Genomic DNA, 17,645 nt, shown 5'->3' with positions numbered 1-17,645 from the left:
GTAAGGTTTTTGACACTATCTACCATAAGATCCTCATAGACATGTCAATGTATGGGCTGGATGAGCAGACACCGAGGTGGGTTGAAAACTTGCTGAAAAGCCATGCCAGGAGGCTAGTGATTGGTGGTGTGAAGTCAGGTTGGAGACCTGTAACTAACAGGGTATCCCAGAGTCCAGTCCTGTTTAACATCTTAATGATCTAGATGATGGGGCAGAGTGTACCCTCAGCGAGTTTGCTGATGACACCAAACTGGGAGGGGTGGTTGATACACCAGAAGATTGCGCCACTGTTTAGAGGCATCTCAATAGGCTGGAGAAATGGACTGACAGGAACCTCATGAAGTTCAACAAGGAGAAGTGCAAAGTCCTACCCCTGAGGAGAAACAACCTTGGGCACCAGTACATACTGGGGGCTACCCTCCTGGAAAGCAGCTTGACAGAAAAAGACCTGGGGGTCCTGGGGGGCACCAAGTTGAACGTGAGGCAACAGTGTGCCATTACTGCAAAGAAGGTTGTTGGTATCCTGGACTGCATTAGGAGGAGTGTTGCCAGCAGGTCAAGGGAGGTGGTCCTTCCCCTTGATTCAGCACTGGTGAAGCCGCACCTGGAGTGCTGAGTCCAGTTCTGGGATCCCTGGTACCAAAGTGGTACGGACATACTGGAGAGACTCCAGCAAAGGGCCAAGAAGATGCTGAAGGGACTGGAGGATCTCCTATATAAGGAAACACTGAAAGAGGTAGGACTGTTTAGCCTTAAGGAGAGAAGGCTCAGGGGGATCTTATCAGTAAATATAAATACCTGGGGGAGTGGTACAAAGACAACAGAGCCACGCTCTTTTCGGTGGTGTCCAGTGACATGACAAGAGGCCTTAGCCACACACGGAAACACAGGAGGTTCCCTCTGAATATCAGGAAACCCTTTCCTACTGTGAGAGTGATCGAGCACTGGCACAGGTTGCTCAGGGAAGTTGTGAAGACTCCCTCCTTGGAGATATTCAAAAGCTGTCTGGACATAGTCTAGGGCAGTTGGCTCTCAGAGCAGGGGGGTTGGACCAGATGACTTCCAGAGGTCCTTTCCAACCTTAACTGTTCTGTCATTCTGTGATTTGAAATCCCCAATGAATTTAATGGAAGAAAAGTTATACCAGTTCCTAGGTGCTTTAAAAAAAAAAAAAATCTCTGCACTAATCACCTGGGCATTGGCATTCTGATTTCCGTTCTCAGGGCATCAAGGCTGTGTCTGTACTAATTAAAAAAAAAAAATAAATTAATCAGTTACCTGAAAAGCATGCAGAATGTACAACTTTTATACCAAACACCAGGCTGATGACCTGTGGTTCTCCATGTTCTTGGACTTCCGTGCTTGCACAGTGAGCTACGTGCCCACCCGGTCGCAAGAGCCTTGCTAACAGACTTTGACCTGCCTCTGTACCATGCCGAGGATTCATTAGCAAGCACAGGGGAAGAGAACAAGCACAGTGACAGACTGCAAGAAAAACATACCCTTCACTGCGAAAGAGAGTTATGGACTAGTACAAGCGTCTTTCACGGGAAATTTTTGCAGGAGGACAGAGATCCAGCGTCCGCATTTTCTCTTTTCTCTTCTGTCGCAAATACTTGGCTGAGCAAGATGGACTGGAGCAGCTGCACTTCCATTGGTTTAGTGTTCATCCTGACTTTTTTATCCATTTTAAAAATTGGAGGTTTCTGGAATAACCACCGGAGAAAGAATTTTCCCCCGGGACCAAGAGCATTACCTATCATTGGAAATCTGCATTTGTTTGATTTGAAGAGACCCTACAGGACTTATCAACAGGTAGTCATTATCTTTTCTATTGGTCCCAGAATTGCACATATCACCAAGCCCCGTGGTCCAAGATGTCAGAGAGTTTCTCCTATTGCACCTGACATGCTGCATCCACAGATGATCCTTAGCAAGGGGCAGGAGACTGTTATTGGAGCAGAAAACTTTGAATGCAGCGAGATTTGTTCTTTACAGTGATACTTTCTCTGTGCGACTTCATGCATCTATATTTCAGCCTTATACAACCCTCAAATTAATGATAAGTGCTCACCTTATTTTTGTGGTAATTTAAAAAAAAAAAGCAGCTAACTGAATAAGGAGTGATTTTGATACGTGCTCTAACTCCCTTCCACTGATTGATGTGTCTGGGGCTGCGACTGCAGCTTCCTGCCTTCGTTGCTTTAGCCACCCTTCTCATCTTCCTTTCCTCCTTTCTTCCCTAAAAGCTGAAGATAACTATATACTCCTAATATTCAGGGCCAACAGTTACCAGAATATAAAATCTAAGCAAATCAAAGTAATAAATCTTTCCATTTTCTTCTAGTGCTTTCTTTACTTAGTTTACTGTAGGACTTTCCTGATTTTGAAACAGAAGCCTTCTATGAACCTGCTCCTTTCTTAGAGTTTTTTTCCACTTAGACATTAAAATGACATATCCTCCTCGGTGATGGTTTTAAAAGGGATATTTGCACCTACATATCTGTATGTATGTTACATCCACAGATCAAAAGGCCGCTCAGCTGCAGTATCTGGAAAATCACTGTAGCTACCTAATGCAGCCTAACTGTGTTGGCAAAAGCAAGCTCCATCTCTTTCCAGCCCAACAGAACCAACGTGTCTCTGCTGTAATTCAGTGAATCCATTCTAATGGAGGAGGTTGGTTCTCTGACTTCAGCTAGCTCAAGGTTTCATAGTCACACATACTTAGTGGGTAAATGCAACTGGAGACCCTATGTTCATCCTGAGCATCACCATTGCAAGCACTGGAAAGTCCTTACTGGAGAACACCCCTTGAAAAGATCATATTCTGTCACAGCTACAGCAGTCTGGGATAGAAGTATCACCATCAAAGAAGCTACTCTGAATTCAGACACATGTTGCTGCTGCTCTGTTAGTTCATATACTTGGCTGGACTTGCTTACCAGTTGCTGAACATTTTGCATATCAATATCAAACAGTTGTCCTCTGTTTCTCTGTGCAAACACACTAGAAAATAAGTGCAGTCAGGAAACCCACCCCCACCCCCCCCTATTGTCAGGAGAATCCAGAACATTGGGTTATATGAAAATAAATCTGCCTGTACAAGCTAAAGAGGTACCAACCTAAGCCAAACATTGTCTCTGAGAGAGTTCCATGGTGGATGTAGTCATAAATCAAAAGTGAGAATTTACCTAATGCTAGATCCCAGCTCAAAAGCATACTGGGTTTTTTATACAATAACAGAGGCAAAGGTTTGAACAGCTTTAGCCTGAAAACAAAGGAAACACAATAGCATAGAGATGAATGTGAAAACATGAGTCAAAAATTGAATTTACAGGAGTTCCTGAGGAAAGACAGACCTGTCAGCACAATCCGTGACCGACTTGGGGTTTCAGTTGTTAACACTTCTGCTTGGTTTAGCACAATGGGACTCCACTCCGGACTGAGCCATTTAGTTGTTAGCCATCATCATGTCTGGCGCATTCGCATTATTTAAATAAATTCTCTTTCTCTGTACTTAGGAAAACATTTCACATTTTAGTAACTTAGAGTCAGCACTGAAAGGGTGGTGAATTTCTTTGTAAGCTGTAAAAGCTGTAAATCACTCTTATCTTCTTCTGACAGCTGTCAAAAGTATATGGTCCGGTCTTCAGTGTTCAGATGGGGCAAAGGAAAATAGTCGTGATTTCTGGGTATGAGACAGTGAAAGAAGCTCTGGTAAACAACGCAGATGCATTTTCAGAGAGACCTAAAATCCCAATCTTTGATGATTTGACCAAAGGAAATGGTAAGCTGATTTTATTTTTCCTCATCAGCTTGACTTGTTCAAAGTTTTTTCCAACAGATGAAGCAGAAGCTGGCACATCTCTTCAGATCAGAGACCATATAAGGCTTTGGAAATAGGGAGGAATTTCATTGACTTCAGTGCATTTATGCAACTTTGAAACTACCGCAGTGACAACAAAACAACCATAACTCTATCAGTAACCACAGTGACAGATAACGGGTAGTGTCACACTTCCAGGCTCTAGAACAGGGACATGCATGCCAGAGAAGGCATTTCTAGCTCTCATATGGTTCTGGACTTCTGTTGTTTTGGGCTGATCATAGAACCTCCTTTTCCTGAAATGGGTATTATACCGTTGCTTCTCATTTCCAGTGGTCAAAAATGCTTTTAAAATCTGAATGTGACACTAGAATGGAACACATATAGAATTGGGGATTTATTTTAGTAAGGAAGGGAAATACTATATACTGAGCTGGGTTTCCAAATGAGAGTTTCATACCCAAACTTCATTCTAATTTTGCATGAGAGTTTCATATTTACAACTACAAAGACCCTTGGACAAATTCAGGAATAATTCTGCAAACATTTTAACAGTTGCATCTTTTGATCACATTATTGCATGTAAGCTTTCTTTACATCTTATTTTTTTCCTTGAAAAAATATAGCTAAAGGCATTAGCTACATGGTGTAACAATTTCATTGAAAAAAATGATTGAGGAGGTTTTAAGATGCAGCCTAAATTTTAAAGACAGTTGTGCCTAGTCAGGTTTCTCCTGCAATCATTGGAGACATGAGATCTCAGTTCAATTCCACCTCTGAGGTATGATGATCAGTGGTTTGAACTTGAATTTCAGATGCCCTCTTTCTTTCAGTGACAAGTGTCTCTCAAAGATGTATATTCTTACAAACTTCATTAGATGCCTCTTAAATAGTTTATCCTCCTTTTTTTGTGCAATAAACCTTTTATTGAGGCCTGAAAATACTTAAGGAAAAGTTGGGTTTTTTCCTCAGCCAGATGCAATTTAGCTTTTTTTAAAAGTGGCTGCTACTAAATATCTACATTATTTGTCTACAAATTAGTTATTTGAAATCTTCTGCCACCTTGAAATGTTCTCTTTGTGCCAGGGGTTGTTTTTGCTCATGGTGAAAACTGGAAGGTGATGCGAAGATTCACTCTCACAACCTTACGAGACTTTGGAATGGGAAAAAGGGCCATTGAGGACCGCATTGTGGAGGAGTACGGGTATCTGGCAGACACCATTGGGGCACAAGAAGGTGGGCAGAAGATTCATTCTTCAAACCTCTAAGGTTTTATTCAAGTACCCAGAGGCTTGCCAGTAACATTCTCAAGTTCAGATGTTTTTAAGAAATGTACTTCAGGCTGAATCAATTTGATGAATTTGGCTCCTCTGGCATTTTTGTGTCTTGGCATGGTATTCTAACGCTGAATAATACACAACAACAGCAATCAATCATGACAAATAAGTAGCTGTATTTAGTCTTAAATTTACATTTGCAAAGTACATCTTTTGCTGCAATGTAATGTATTCTTTTGTTCATTGTACAGGAAAGCCCTTTGATGCCAGTAAAATAATTAATGCAGCAGTTGCTAACATAATTGTATCAATATTACTTGGAAAACGATTTGACTACAAAGACCCCAGATTTGCGAGGCTTCTACATTTGACGAATGAAAGCATGAGGCTTGCTGGGAAACCTTTGGTTACGGTAATGATAAACATTTTTATGTTGCTGTTCCACTGGATGCCATAGGACCATAGTGATGCTGCTAGTCAATTGTTTCTATTAAACAGAAAAATCTGAGACTCTGAGAGGTAAATAGGCCTACAAGCATATTCTGGGGCAAAACAAAGCTTGAGAGACAGTCTGAGAATCTTGAAGCCAACAGTCAAGCCCCCAGTCTCTCAAAACCATACTTAAGCTATAGTTTGAAGAGTGTTAAGACTGGACTGAAAAAGTCAGACCGTGTAGCGCAGGAACAGCAAGCTCAGCATTCCCCCAAAATATGGTTCACACATATAAAGTGACCAGGCAAAACAGTAGACTCGGAACACAGGGCAGGGAGAAGCTGTAGTGTATGTGGTCTATCTGCCACATCAGGAGCCCTGCTACAAAATCTGTTTTCCCATGCTTCTAGTACACTGAAACATCTCAATGATTAATAAATACTCTCTGGTACTCGCACGCAGTGCTGCCACACAGCAGATTCACTTCTGTTCCTTCAGGCTTTGAAACAGAAAAAAAAAAGTAGCAGAAGAGCTCGCTGAAACCAAAAGTTGCTGGCCAACATTTCCATCTCCCTGGTGGCAAGTTGCAGGTGATTGAGTCTGACATCTACACTACTCCTCCAAAATAGTAATTTGGGGATGAGAGGTTTCCATGTATTCAGTGCTTCTTGATAGATTTTCTACCATGAATTCACCCAGCCACTTCTTTGTGTTCTAAAGAACAAAATATAAATATCTTTGTCCTGTATCTGCAAAATAGGCAAAATATTAATTCGTTTCTGTAGTGTTTTCAGACCTCTGGCCAGTAAATTCTCTCTGAGAACTTTCACTCTTGCAGATGTACAACATCTTCCCACACCTTGGATTCCTCCTAAGGGCTAACAAGACTCTTCTCCAAAACAGAGATGAATTCCATGCTTATGTAAAAGTTACTTTTTTAGAACATCTCAAAACCCTGGACAGAAATGATCAAAGAAGTTTTATCGATGCTTTCCTGGTTAAACAGCAGGAGGTAACTGAATCTGTTCTCATTTATTCCAACTTTTATGATTATATGAAGACATTTACAATTTCCTTTTAGTCCTTATAGCTATACTTCTTTAGGGAATCTATCTTTGACAAAATGCGTATAAGGAACCGGTAGTTTTGAACAGATATTTCACTCTGTTGCAGCTCCAACCCCTTTTAATCAGCAAACATTTATCCTTATTTATGCTTTTCTTCAGACTTTATCAATATATTTATAGAGGCTGCATCTTTTTGCTTAGGGACATGGTTTGGTGGTGGGATGGCAGGGTTAGGTTAACAGTTGGACTTGATGATCTTAAATGTCTTTTCCAACCTAAACGATCCTATGATTTTTATCTGCTCTCTCTGTTGTCCTAGTCCTTCTGGCTCTTTAAAGGCATAAAGCATGACAGGACAAAAATGCTACCTGGGCTTTACTGGGATCCTCATTTGGGGTCTCTGGTATATCTGGGCTACCTCCTTCATAGAGAAACCAGCTCTCTTTGCAGCTGGCCCCTGTAAATGCAGAGATCATGCAAAACATAAAAATTATGTCAAAACTCTTCTTTGGGTACAAGCCCAAAGCTCTTCTTTGTCTTTTGCGCTTTTTTTAAAATACAGGATTTATTTCTTAGTAAATGTTTAGCTATGTAAATTGCATGTTCACAGGGAAAGCTTTAGGTTTTCATCCTTTTATCTGAACCACTTCTTTCAGGAGAAATCCACTACCAACGGGTATTTCCATAATGGCAACTTGCTGAGCTTGGTCAGCAATTTGTTCACTGCTGGTGTTGAGACAATTACCACCACACTAAACTGGAGCTTTCTGCTGATGCTGAAGTACCCTGAAATTCAGAGTAAGTGGTTTTATGGTAGATGCTGTTACACTCAGTGTGTCAGGAACTGAACGGGGACCTGAAGGGTCAACATATCAGTTAATACACTAAGACACAAAAAGCCAAGATTTTCAGCTAATTATTATCAAGGTATCCTTGTGTCCTGTGGTTCAAACCCAGTGAGGGGTACATTAGTCAGCCTACCAGTAGGTTATAAACAGAATTCATATGAGCCAGGTCCTTTGCTCAGTGAAATCTCAATTAAAAAGAAGAGAGCTGTCCTGTGTTGGTCAGTGAAATTGTTCCAGATTTCCCTCAGAACCAGGCTGTGATAAACCAAAGGCCTGTGCAGATGTTAAATGGACTGTACTGAGGCTTTAAATACCTGAGAAGCTTCGGGTAATTGCTCTTTGTCTGATATCTCCATTCCAGTTTATGGTACAGGGTTGTTAGGAGTCAAGTGGAGTTTTGAGACACTTCTTGGTCAGACCAAGAAACTTTAGGCCAAAGACAGGGCAGAAAAATACAAGCCTTTAGCTTTCTTATTGGTAAAGACATAATCAAACACTGTAGTTCTGTCCACCTCCCATTGTTTCTGAAAGGAAAAAAAGATTTGGGGAGAATGTATTGTTTTCACTCTAGGTCTTTTATACTTTACATCAGTAAAGCACAGTACGTGTCAGGGACGAATGAGTCCTTGCCTCTTTCTTATAGTTGATTCTTTCCTCAGGAAAGGTCCAAGAAGAGATAGAACAAGTGATAGGGTCAAAACCCCCTCGGATTGAGCATCGAACGCAAATGCCATATACGGATGCTGTCATCCATGAAATTCAGAGGTTTGCTAATATCCTGCCATTGGATTTGCCTCATGAGACTGCTGCAGATGTCACACTCAAAGGCTATTTCATTCCCAAGGTGAGATGCCTACAAGATTGTTTCTTTTAGCATTTCTTCTTTCTCAAACCTGGTTGACGTGATAAACATGAACTCTCTAAGGAAGTCACATAACAGCAGTCGGAATAATCTCTTTCTCCAGGTTGACAATCTTGAAGTCTTACTGCCATTACTGCCACCACAATATTTGTCCGTGGATTAATTCTACTGCCTTATTTTGCAGGGAACCTACATCATCCCCTTACTGACCTCTGTCCTGAAAGACAAATCGCAGTGGGAGAAACCAGACATGTTCTATCCTGAGCATTTTCTTGATGCCAATGGAAAATTTGTGAAGAGAGATGCTTTCATGCCTTTTTCAGCAGGTGCCTTCTCTTTTCCATTTATTGCTGTTACAAGTACAGGTCTTAGACAAGAACTACTGGTACCAGTTTTTTTTTATTACCAAAGCCTGGCCTCCACACTGGTCTTCTTCGTAGGACCATTTCACAACCTGTATTTCACAGATTTCTCAGGACACATATCTGATAAGACAGAGTACTCACAATGTCTACTAATTTGTCCAGCCCCTGGATGTCATTGGTTTCTCAGTTAGTATTCAATGATTATAAATGAGAATTTGTAGTACCTTCTTAAATGAGGGAGGTTTTCAGCAAATTCCATGATGGTTTAGATAACACATTTCTGCATTACAATCTGTAGCCCACAACTGCTCTATGGCCTGGGCCTCTTGGTCTCTGATGCTTTCCATACCCAGCCATATTGTCTATGATCATATTCAAAGCACACAGGAAAGGTGGCTTCTGTGTCTTCCCTGGAGAACCATGTTTCATTTTTGCACATCCCTTTTAAAAAGTCATGAAAAATGTCAGCTGGCATCAGAAGTTCATATACTGTGCCAACAAAGAGGAGTTGCTTTATATAAAACCCCAAATTCTGTGTAAAATCAAAGGACAGAAAGGGGTTGCCTTCTGAGGCTTGCACAGAGCATGACGTTCACCTAAGCTTACACACCTCCATCATTTCCCAAAGCATGGGAGATTCCAACCCCTATGATGGCTACTCCTTCTCTGGCATTTCTCTTGGCTTGCAGGCTCTATCGTTGCTCAATTAAGTTCCTATAAGTCAGTCTCTGGCTAATTTGTCTATCATATCCACAACACAACGCATTTTTTATAGACCATATTTGTGTACTTTTAATTCTGCATGATATTTGAATAAGGTTTTCTCTTGTCATACTCACTATCCAACATATAGTAATTAATTTTTTTCATAAAAGGGATTATGATACTTCCAATCCACAGGCCTTCTTTTTCATATTTAAGTCTAAATGTCCTAGGTGAAAGTAAGTCCAGGGAGTGTCAGGTCTGGGCATTCCCTGGAGGGCTTATTTCATAGCACAGCCAATGAACGGCTCTTCATTTTCCACTTTCTATCATACAAAGGAGTTAAATCTAATCTTAGTTCAGGTCTTTCCTAGTTCTGGCCTTGAATCACCATGCTCTGATTAATGCAGTTTACAAGCTGCTGAATTTCACCACGTTTGAGAAAAATTTATGTCCAGCACTTTTGAAGAAAGGCTTATATTAGGAGCTCCACAGAATATCTGCACCACCTTCCTCCTCAGTCCCACTCTAGCCAACATTTTTGAGTTTCCAAGGTCTTTTTTGACAAAATTTAATACAAAAAATTGCCTGTGACTAGATTAACAGAGCCAAAGTCTTGACTAAACCAGCCAAAGTTGGTCTGGGATCCAAAAATTGAACGAAGTAGAAGAAAAACCTGAAAATGAAGAAAAATGCAGATTTTACTGAAAGCCAGAATTAAGAAATTCAGATTGTATTTCCATACATTTCTCCTGAAATGCAAGCATTTTGACAAAGGAAAAGAAAAAAAAAACAGCAGACAGCTTTGTTATCAAACCTCTGAAGGCCAAGTATCCTCTCTCTCATATGATTCCTGTACTCAGTAGACTTTTAAGAGCTATTGTGTTTATTCATAGCTAGGACATCACATTTCAACTGTTCTGAATTCCCACTGATCTTCCTCAGAATAAGAGCTGCTTAGAGGTTTTTATTTCTTCCAACTATTGAAGAAGCAGCTCCCACTGACTCTTTTATGACCGTTCTGTATTTCGTTCTAGGGCGTAGAATCTGTGCCGGTGAGACTCTTGCCAAAATGGAGCTCTTCCTCTTCTTCACCAGTCTCCTGCAGAGGTTCACCTTCCACCCTCCCCCTGGAGTTTCTACTTCCGACCTGGACCTCAGCCCTGCTATTTCATTTAACGTTATCCCCAAACCCTATAAATTGTGTGCTGTAACACGTTCCTAGAGCTCTAATCAGCATCAATTTGTTTCAAAAATGTTTGAATTACTTTTTCATGATACCTGCCTTCTTAATTCTTTGGCCAATATAATCCACAACATTACATCTTAATGAAGGTTTCCAGTACTTCTAAAACAAAGTGGTGTTCCTTTATTTTTGATTTATTTGGGGAGGGCAGATGTGGACCTGAAGTGTGGACTAATCGATGATTTGTAGATTAACCTATCAGATAACCTAATCTGGGCTAAATAATGCAGACCCTCAGCTTTCACATTCTTACTTCAATTTTCACTTGGTAATGTGTGTGTGTTGAAAGCATATCCCTCAGAAATGCTCCCAAGTCCAGGTTTCTCCAAAGAGACAAATGGACCATGAAGCTGTGCCTAGCTGGTACTATCCTGCTCAAAGATAAGCACTGTAGAGCCTCTGTGGTGAACATGGGGTGTTCAGAGCTTCAGGTCTTCAGAACAGAAGGGTTGTTTGGTCTTGGCAGGCAGATGGGTTTGAAGCTGGCAGGCTGGCTATACTGATGTTCCCCAATACCTCATTGTGGCTTCTCCCCTTGGCTCTTCTCCCTAATCCTTCCCCTCTTCTGGAGCGTTCAGTCCCTGCTTCTGCCTGGGCAGTAATCAGTGCTGACCCTCTTGGTATGCTTTAAAGCTCAGCTTTTCTTAGTTTGGCTACTTTACTTGGCACTAGAATGACAATATTCCCTGTTCTGCCATTTCTCCTGGGAGTAGGTGTTGAAGCCAGACACTCATTCCTTCTCCTTGAAGGAACACTCCTCTGAACATTCCCTTTTGTTTGATCTCATTCCCTTGTTTTGGGGGGTTTCATATCAACATTTCTCCATATGCCTTTGTCTCCTTACCCAAACAAGATTCTGATCCTTAGGCTGTAAATAATTAAGTAATCATGAGGAGATTCAATCTGCTTTGAAGTTAACATACAGAGCACAATCCAATTGCTTTAACTCCAAGCCTCTAGACCATTTTAGATACCCTCAGATCTTTTGCTTGGCCTTCAGCTGCCAGGCTGGGGGGACAGGTCCTGTGCCATATAAGCCCTCTGTGCATCTTTCAGATACTTCAAACATCTATGAGTGTTCAAACGTAGACTGCTAGATAGATTTTAAGGATTAAAGACTCAAAAGTGAAAATAATGAGAAGCCAAAAATTGCATGAGTGGTGCCATCATTTTTATTTCCAGGAGAAAATTTCCCCTCCTCTTGAATTCTTCACATTTTCCTTTCAATTTTAGGGAAAATTTTTACAAAGGAGTAGTGAACTTCTCATTTATATCTGTTTACTTTAGTTTCTGGATTCATAATGGTGTCAGATAGAGAGGAAATTTAGCCTCAGGTTTTATTTTTTTCCAAATTTCAGGAGTCAAAGAATTTTAAAACTCGTGTCTCTCCTACTTTCCAATCTAGGCTGCAGAGCAGGTGCAGGTGAAAACCTTGCCAACATGGAGCTCTTCCTGTTCTTTACCAGACTCCTGCAAAAGTTCACATTTTTCCTACCCCTGGAGCATCCATTTCAGGTCTGAACACAGTAAGGTGCACTGGCCTTTCAGTAGATGTTTTAGGATCTGGCCTATAATTTGACAGTCTTTTTTGCTAATGCATAGATCCACATGTTCCTGTGACCACAGAGGATTGTACAGGTGTAATGGCAGCAGGAGTCTTTTTTTTCCCACCTTTTGTGGACATTTATAGATGTCTCCAAATCCATCTTTCAGACTGTCCATTTTAAACAATACACGGTCGTCTCCACTTCCAGTAGAGGACAGACCAGAAAAGTCATGTAGAAGAATTGTCAAACTTACTAGACACAATAGGAGAATATTCCTACATATCTCCATGGTGCTCATTGGCCTGTATGTCCTCATGTTGTTATCCCTTCTGAAGCATCAACTGTGCTAACTGTACCCTCATTATTTGGTACCATATTGCATCTCAGGGGGAACAACTTTAAAAAATCAGAGCTGCTTCACTGGAAGTTCTAGTACTCCAAATCCCCACAGCTTATGTTGCTATTTAGCCCAGGGCTCCTGCAAGAAAAACGAATGTAACTTTTCCATTGCAATTTGATGTGTGTCTTCTGAGCTATGTTTGCACTTGGAGAAGGTGGTGTTTTCCATCCATTAGCTGATATCTGTGAAAATTACAATTTAATTAGCTTTACCAAGAATAAAAATACTTGTTTCATTCTCTGCCGCTGAATTTTAGATGTTAAAAACATGTATGAAAATATGGGGGGATACCCTGAAGGCAAGGTTTGAAAAAGAGAGTCACTGTAGAACAGGTATTGGAAGTTGGTGATCACATTTCAGTTTTCTGAAGCTGTTCTTTCTCATATTATCAAAGCACTCAAAATAAATCAGATATTTGCATTTCTTGCTCCCAATAACCTTCAAACAAAACACATTTATCTTGGTAACATAAGAAATCTAATGGAACGAGAAGTCTTGCATTTATCTTATAAAGATTCTGAAGCCATAGAAAGAATGTGATAATTGAAAGCGTAATTGCAGGGCTTGAAGACGCGGGAGGTGATACGACTGCACTGTGGTTTTGTGTTTTCCTGAGAGATTGTTTCTCTATGTACAAATCAGCTAATCTTATCTAACCACCTTTGCACATATTGATCCACATGACCTCCATTAATGTACTATCTGAGGATTTTCCACGTGTTTATCTTCAAAGATGGAATGGGATCAAAATGCATTTCTTAGTCTTTTTCCAGCTCTAATATTTCAGAAGAAAAACACTCAGTTTAAACACTGGTTTTTTCACTCGAGGGTTTGGAGGCAAAATGATGAAAATAAATTATTTTTTTTCATGAGAAAAGCAGGCACCTATTCTTTAAGCTACTTCTTGCCAGGAGCTGCCATCAGCCCTGGGGAGGCTAAACCTCCATTTCTAGGTCTTTACTAGTTCAGAAGAAGGTGGACGTCATCTGAAAGATGACAATGTCAGATTGTTCATGAGTTATGGCACAGTTGCTTGATATTTGCAAAATCACCAGGTTGAACACTGTCATGGAGGCTGTAACTCCTCCAGGTGAGACCCACACATTTCAGAAGGTGGCAGAACCCAGTTGTACTAGAAACAGGACATTCATTCACAGCTAGCGTTCACTAAAAAGACCCACAGTTATAATCACAAGAGTACTTAGTCTGTTGGTCTGCCCAATTGCCTTGGACAGCTTGGGCACGCTACTGTGAGACACACAAGCTGTCTGATTGCTTCTCACCCTGAGAAGAAACAGAAACTCTCCTTCTACCACATGACCCTTGCATCTGTAAAGCGGCAATTCCCTCTCTAATTATTATTTCTCCCACTTCCCTGCTATTTTCTGTTGACCTTCTTCCAATGATGAAAGGCCAACAATGCTACAAGTCAGTAAAACAGCCCTGAAAATTTATTTCACAAATATATATGTATCTGGTACAACCTACCATGTGCGAAGAAATAACAGTTGTGTGCTTGTTATAGCATAGAATCATAGAATCAAAGAATCACAGAATGGCTTGGGTTGGAAGGGACCTTAAAGATCACCTAGTTCCAACCCCCCTGCCATGGGCAGGGACACCTTCCAATAGACCAGGTTGCTCAAAGCCCCATCCAACTTGGCCTTGAACACTTCCAGGGATGGGGCTTCCACAACTTCTCTGGGCAACCTGTTCCAGTGTCTCACCACGCTCACAGTGAAGAATTTCTTCCTTATATCTAATCTAAATCTACCCTCTTTCAGGCTAAGTTACCCCTTGCACTACAGGCCCTTGTAAGAAGTCCCTCTCCAGCTTTCTTGTAGGCCCCCTTCAGGTACCGGAAAGCTGCTATAAGGTCTCCCCACAGCCTCTTCTTCTCCCGGCTGAACATCCCCATCTCTCTCAGCCTGTCTTCTGAAGAGAGGTGCTCCAGCCCTCTGATCATCTTCGTGGCCCTCCTCTGGATTCACTCCAACAAAGTCCATGTCCTTCTTATGTTGGGGGCCCCAGAGCTGAATGCAGTAATCACTTCTCAGGAAAAACTTTAAGCCAAGTTGACCTGAGTCCAAACGGTCCTAAATATTCTGTAAATGGATAACCTCAGTAAATAAAGCATGCACCCGTGGCAAATAGCTGGTGCTTTTGTAATGAACATTCTGACTTGCTATTAAGCATTGCATAAACACTGTCTGCAAATTCCAGCTGTCAGAGGGCTCCCACCTCCTGGCAACAGTAAAAGGAAGTTAACATTGATTGACAGCCAAAATAGCCCTGGGTTGATACAGCTTCAAGCCTCCGCATCTGCTCTCTCCCCGTAGGCAGTGTGGGAGTTGAGTGATACTCTTGGTTCAGACCCAGCATTCTCAGGGTGCCAGCCAGACACATCAGGACTCACCAGCCAAGTGCTGGTGCAAAGAACATCGTTATTTACTGAGGGATCACCATGGGGTACATAGGGGACCCTTCCCTCACCAAGCATGATGATGGTCACCTCTTTTCTTTGTGTTTATTGCTTGTCCTAACTCTTCTATTGACTATGAAAAATAGAAAGTTTTTGGAATAGACATTGCAGAGAGAATTTCACCCACACATCACTGGAAACCTGCTTATCACAGATCTGAAGGGGCCCTCCCAGATGTTGCTTGTGTAATCCTTATTTTTCTTCCAACTGTCCGACTATGCAGTCAATGAGCATTTGTACAGGTGCTTTCCATCTAAACTTCAACCCAGGTGGAGAATGACATGTATTAAATCAAACTCCACCTAAAATTGCAAGAGGAAAACTTCAACTACTACGTAATACATTCTCTTTACTGTAGGTGCCCTTTTATCACATCACCACATAATTTCTGATTTCTCTCAAAAATATTTTTGGCAATTAAAAGGAATCACCCCAGTCATGATGAATTCTTATCACTTTGGGACTAATATAAAAAGCAGGACCAGAAAAGAAGAGGTTACAGGGAGGCACAAGACCGTGTATGCCTCTGTGAGGATCCATTGCAAGGACATCAAAATGTCTACACCATGGCCCCAGCCTGCTCCAGTACAGAGTCTGCAGATCCCAGTATGCTACTTTTTCTTTCGTGAAGGAAAAGCCATCTTCTCCTCACGTGGCAGATGGTTCCTCACACTATTCCATTAACTGGCAACACTTCTAGGAGTAGATGGAGCAGATAAATCCAATTCCTTGAGAATGTCAAGTTTTTCCCATCAACACCTTTCTGAAGGCAAGAAGATATAAGCAGCAAAGCTCATATTAGTGCTTCAATAAGCGCTGGCATTGAGGGTTTTCAACGGAAGAGTTGACAGTCTTGTCTGAAGTGACCCTGCTCTTTCCTCCAGGACCTTTATTCACCTAGGCAGCCTGAAACTCTGCCTTTCATATGGCAGGATCCTATGTTGCGTGATGACATCAGGCTCTTTGCTGAGGTATCTCTGTTTATCAAATAGATATTTTCCATCTCCAAACCAAACAACCACTGGACATAGTTACCTGGAAATTATTCTTCCTCTCCATAAATGTAGGATCTCCACAGCTCCTGTAAAAATGGTCTGATTGGGCTAAATGAAATAGAATCTAGAGGTAGACACCTGGCCCTATCGAAGGCAATGGTAGAATTTGCCTGGACTTGAGAAAGACAAGAATCATAATCTTGATATATTCAGTTATCTTAAAATACTCGGCTGCCTTAATTCCAGATTGGCCTTTGAATCCAGAGTGTATACATCTGTGCGGCTGCTCACATACTAACAGAACACTGTCATTTCCTGCATTTCTCACTTTTCTATGGTCTTGAAGAAATTCTCTGTTGCATGCCAATACTTCCTTCCTGCCAGGAATCCTTGCTTTGCTCAAGAAATACATTCATTTTTTTTTAAAATTGATGAAGTAGAATCATATCTTGGTTTTCCGAAACCAAATCTGCCAGCCCTGCATGAGTGACTCAGGTACATGTACTGTCTTTCAAATGGCACTGCACATAGAAGTGAGGTTCTTGTATTTACTGAAGTATGAAACTCAGAAGGGTAAAATAGTAATGGAATATTTGAATATCAGTGAAATTAAATGTCTCAATCCACCTTTTTACTCTCCTTTTGGAAAATTGTGATTCTTAGTCCAGGACCTGCTGATAATTCAAAATCCCTTGTGCCCTAAAAGGACATGTGCCTCCTACTCTGCTCCAAGCATGTATTTAGCAGTGGGAGACGCCTTCCATTAATATCACCCCATCAGTCAGGTACACACTGCAAATCAGCTTGCCCAGGAATTGGCCCATGAACGTGTGAGCATCACCTCCTCGAAGACCTGCAGGCACCCAGTCCTTCCAAAGGCTCACGTACATAAACAATTTCCCTTTCTCGCTCACCTGGGTTGGTGTTAGTTAACCCATTAGACTGCATTGTTAAGGATGCCAAAGGACGCAAGGAAGAAAACCAGCAAGCCAATCCGTTGGGTACTGTGTGAACTTTGAAACTAGGTGAAGCCAGAGCTCATATGATTTGAATTTTTAGCAGATTGACAGCTGCTGTTCAGAGGCTCCCTGGCAGCTCTTTGGTCAGCAATAAGCCACTGCTGTGCTTCTAGTCCACATTGTCTGAATCAAAGGAGATCTGAGTGACAGTCTTGACGTAAGTCAAGCCAGCAGCTTAGAGGACAGGCAAGCCTCGGAGGAAGAAACAGTCTCTTGGGTATCAACCAATCTACTTTTTTACTTGAATCTGTGTACAATACATTTTTTCCTCTCTTGCTTTCTATAATACGCCTCCTGGGCATATGCTGTGTGCAATAAACCTTCACAGTAATGGAGCCTATTACTTAGCTTTCATACAGGGCTAAGGACACCTTTGCTGTCAGTATCAGAAGAAATAGGCAGAAAACATAATGGACAGGCCCATCGTTCCTCCCCAGACCCTTCAGAGCCTTTCTGTAGGCTTGGTTCTCTCAGGTCTTTCCCTGAAGCTTGTGGCTCATTCTCTTAAGTACAGAGACTGAGCTAACCTTGTTTCTCCAACAGGCTAACCCCTCAAATCTTTCCCTTCCCCCCA

The 17,645-nt window shown here is 41.5% G+C and overlaps 1 protein-coding gene across 1 annotated transcript; it reads left to right on the top strand.

Annotated features, from left to right (window-relative positions):
- The first annotated feature begins 1,629 nt into the window (after positions 1 to 1,629).
- Positions 1,630 to 10,607, top strand: LOC104127004 (cytochrome P450 2K1). Its single transcript, XM_009639626.1, has 9 exons — positions 1,630 to 1,815; positions 3,628 to 3,790; positions 4,916 to 5,065; positions 5,358 to 5,518; positions 6,377 to 6,550; positions 7,262 to 7,403; positions 8,113 to 8,297; positions 8,500 to 8,641; positions 10,420 to 10,607. Exons 1-9 carry the CDS (start codon positions 1,630 to 1,632, stop codon positions 10,605 to 10,607), a joined length of 1,491 nt encoding a protein of 496 aa, XP_009637921.1.
- Positions 10,608 to 17,645: the final 7,038 nt, after the last annotated feature.

This window comes from Egretta garzetta, unplaced genomic scaffold, assembly GCF_000687185.1.
Source record: "Egretta garzetta isolate BGI_Z169 unplaced genomic scaffold, ASM68718v1 scaffold235, whole genome shotgun sequence".
NCBI classification, from domain to species: Eukaryota; Metazoa; Chordata; class Aves; order Pelecaniformes; family Ardeidae; genus Egretta; species Egretta garzetta.
Note: the sequence above shows the minus strand (reverse complement) of the source record. Positions and strands in the feature narration are given on the sequence as shown.

Excerpts from the sequence above, each read along its gene's own strand:
- LOC104127004 (XM_009639626.1), top strand. The coding sequence starts at position 1,630 with ATGGACTGGAGCAGCTGCACTTCCATTGGTTTAGTGTTCATCCTGACT. Across the intron at positions 3,791-4,915 it reads TGATTTGACCAAAGGAAATG|GGGTTGTTTTTGCTCATGGT; the intron begins GTAAGCTGATTT and ends TCTTTGTGCCAG. Across the intron at positions 8,642-10,419 it reads TTTCATGCCTTTTTCAGCAG|GGCGTAGAATCTGTGCCGGT; the intron begins GTGCCTTCTCTT and ends ATTTCGTTCTAG.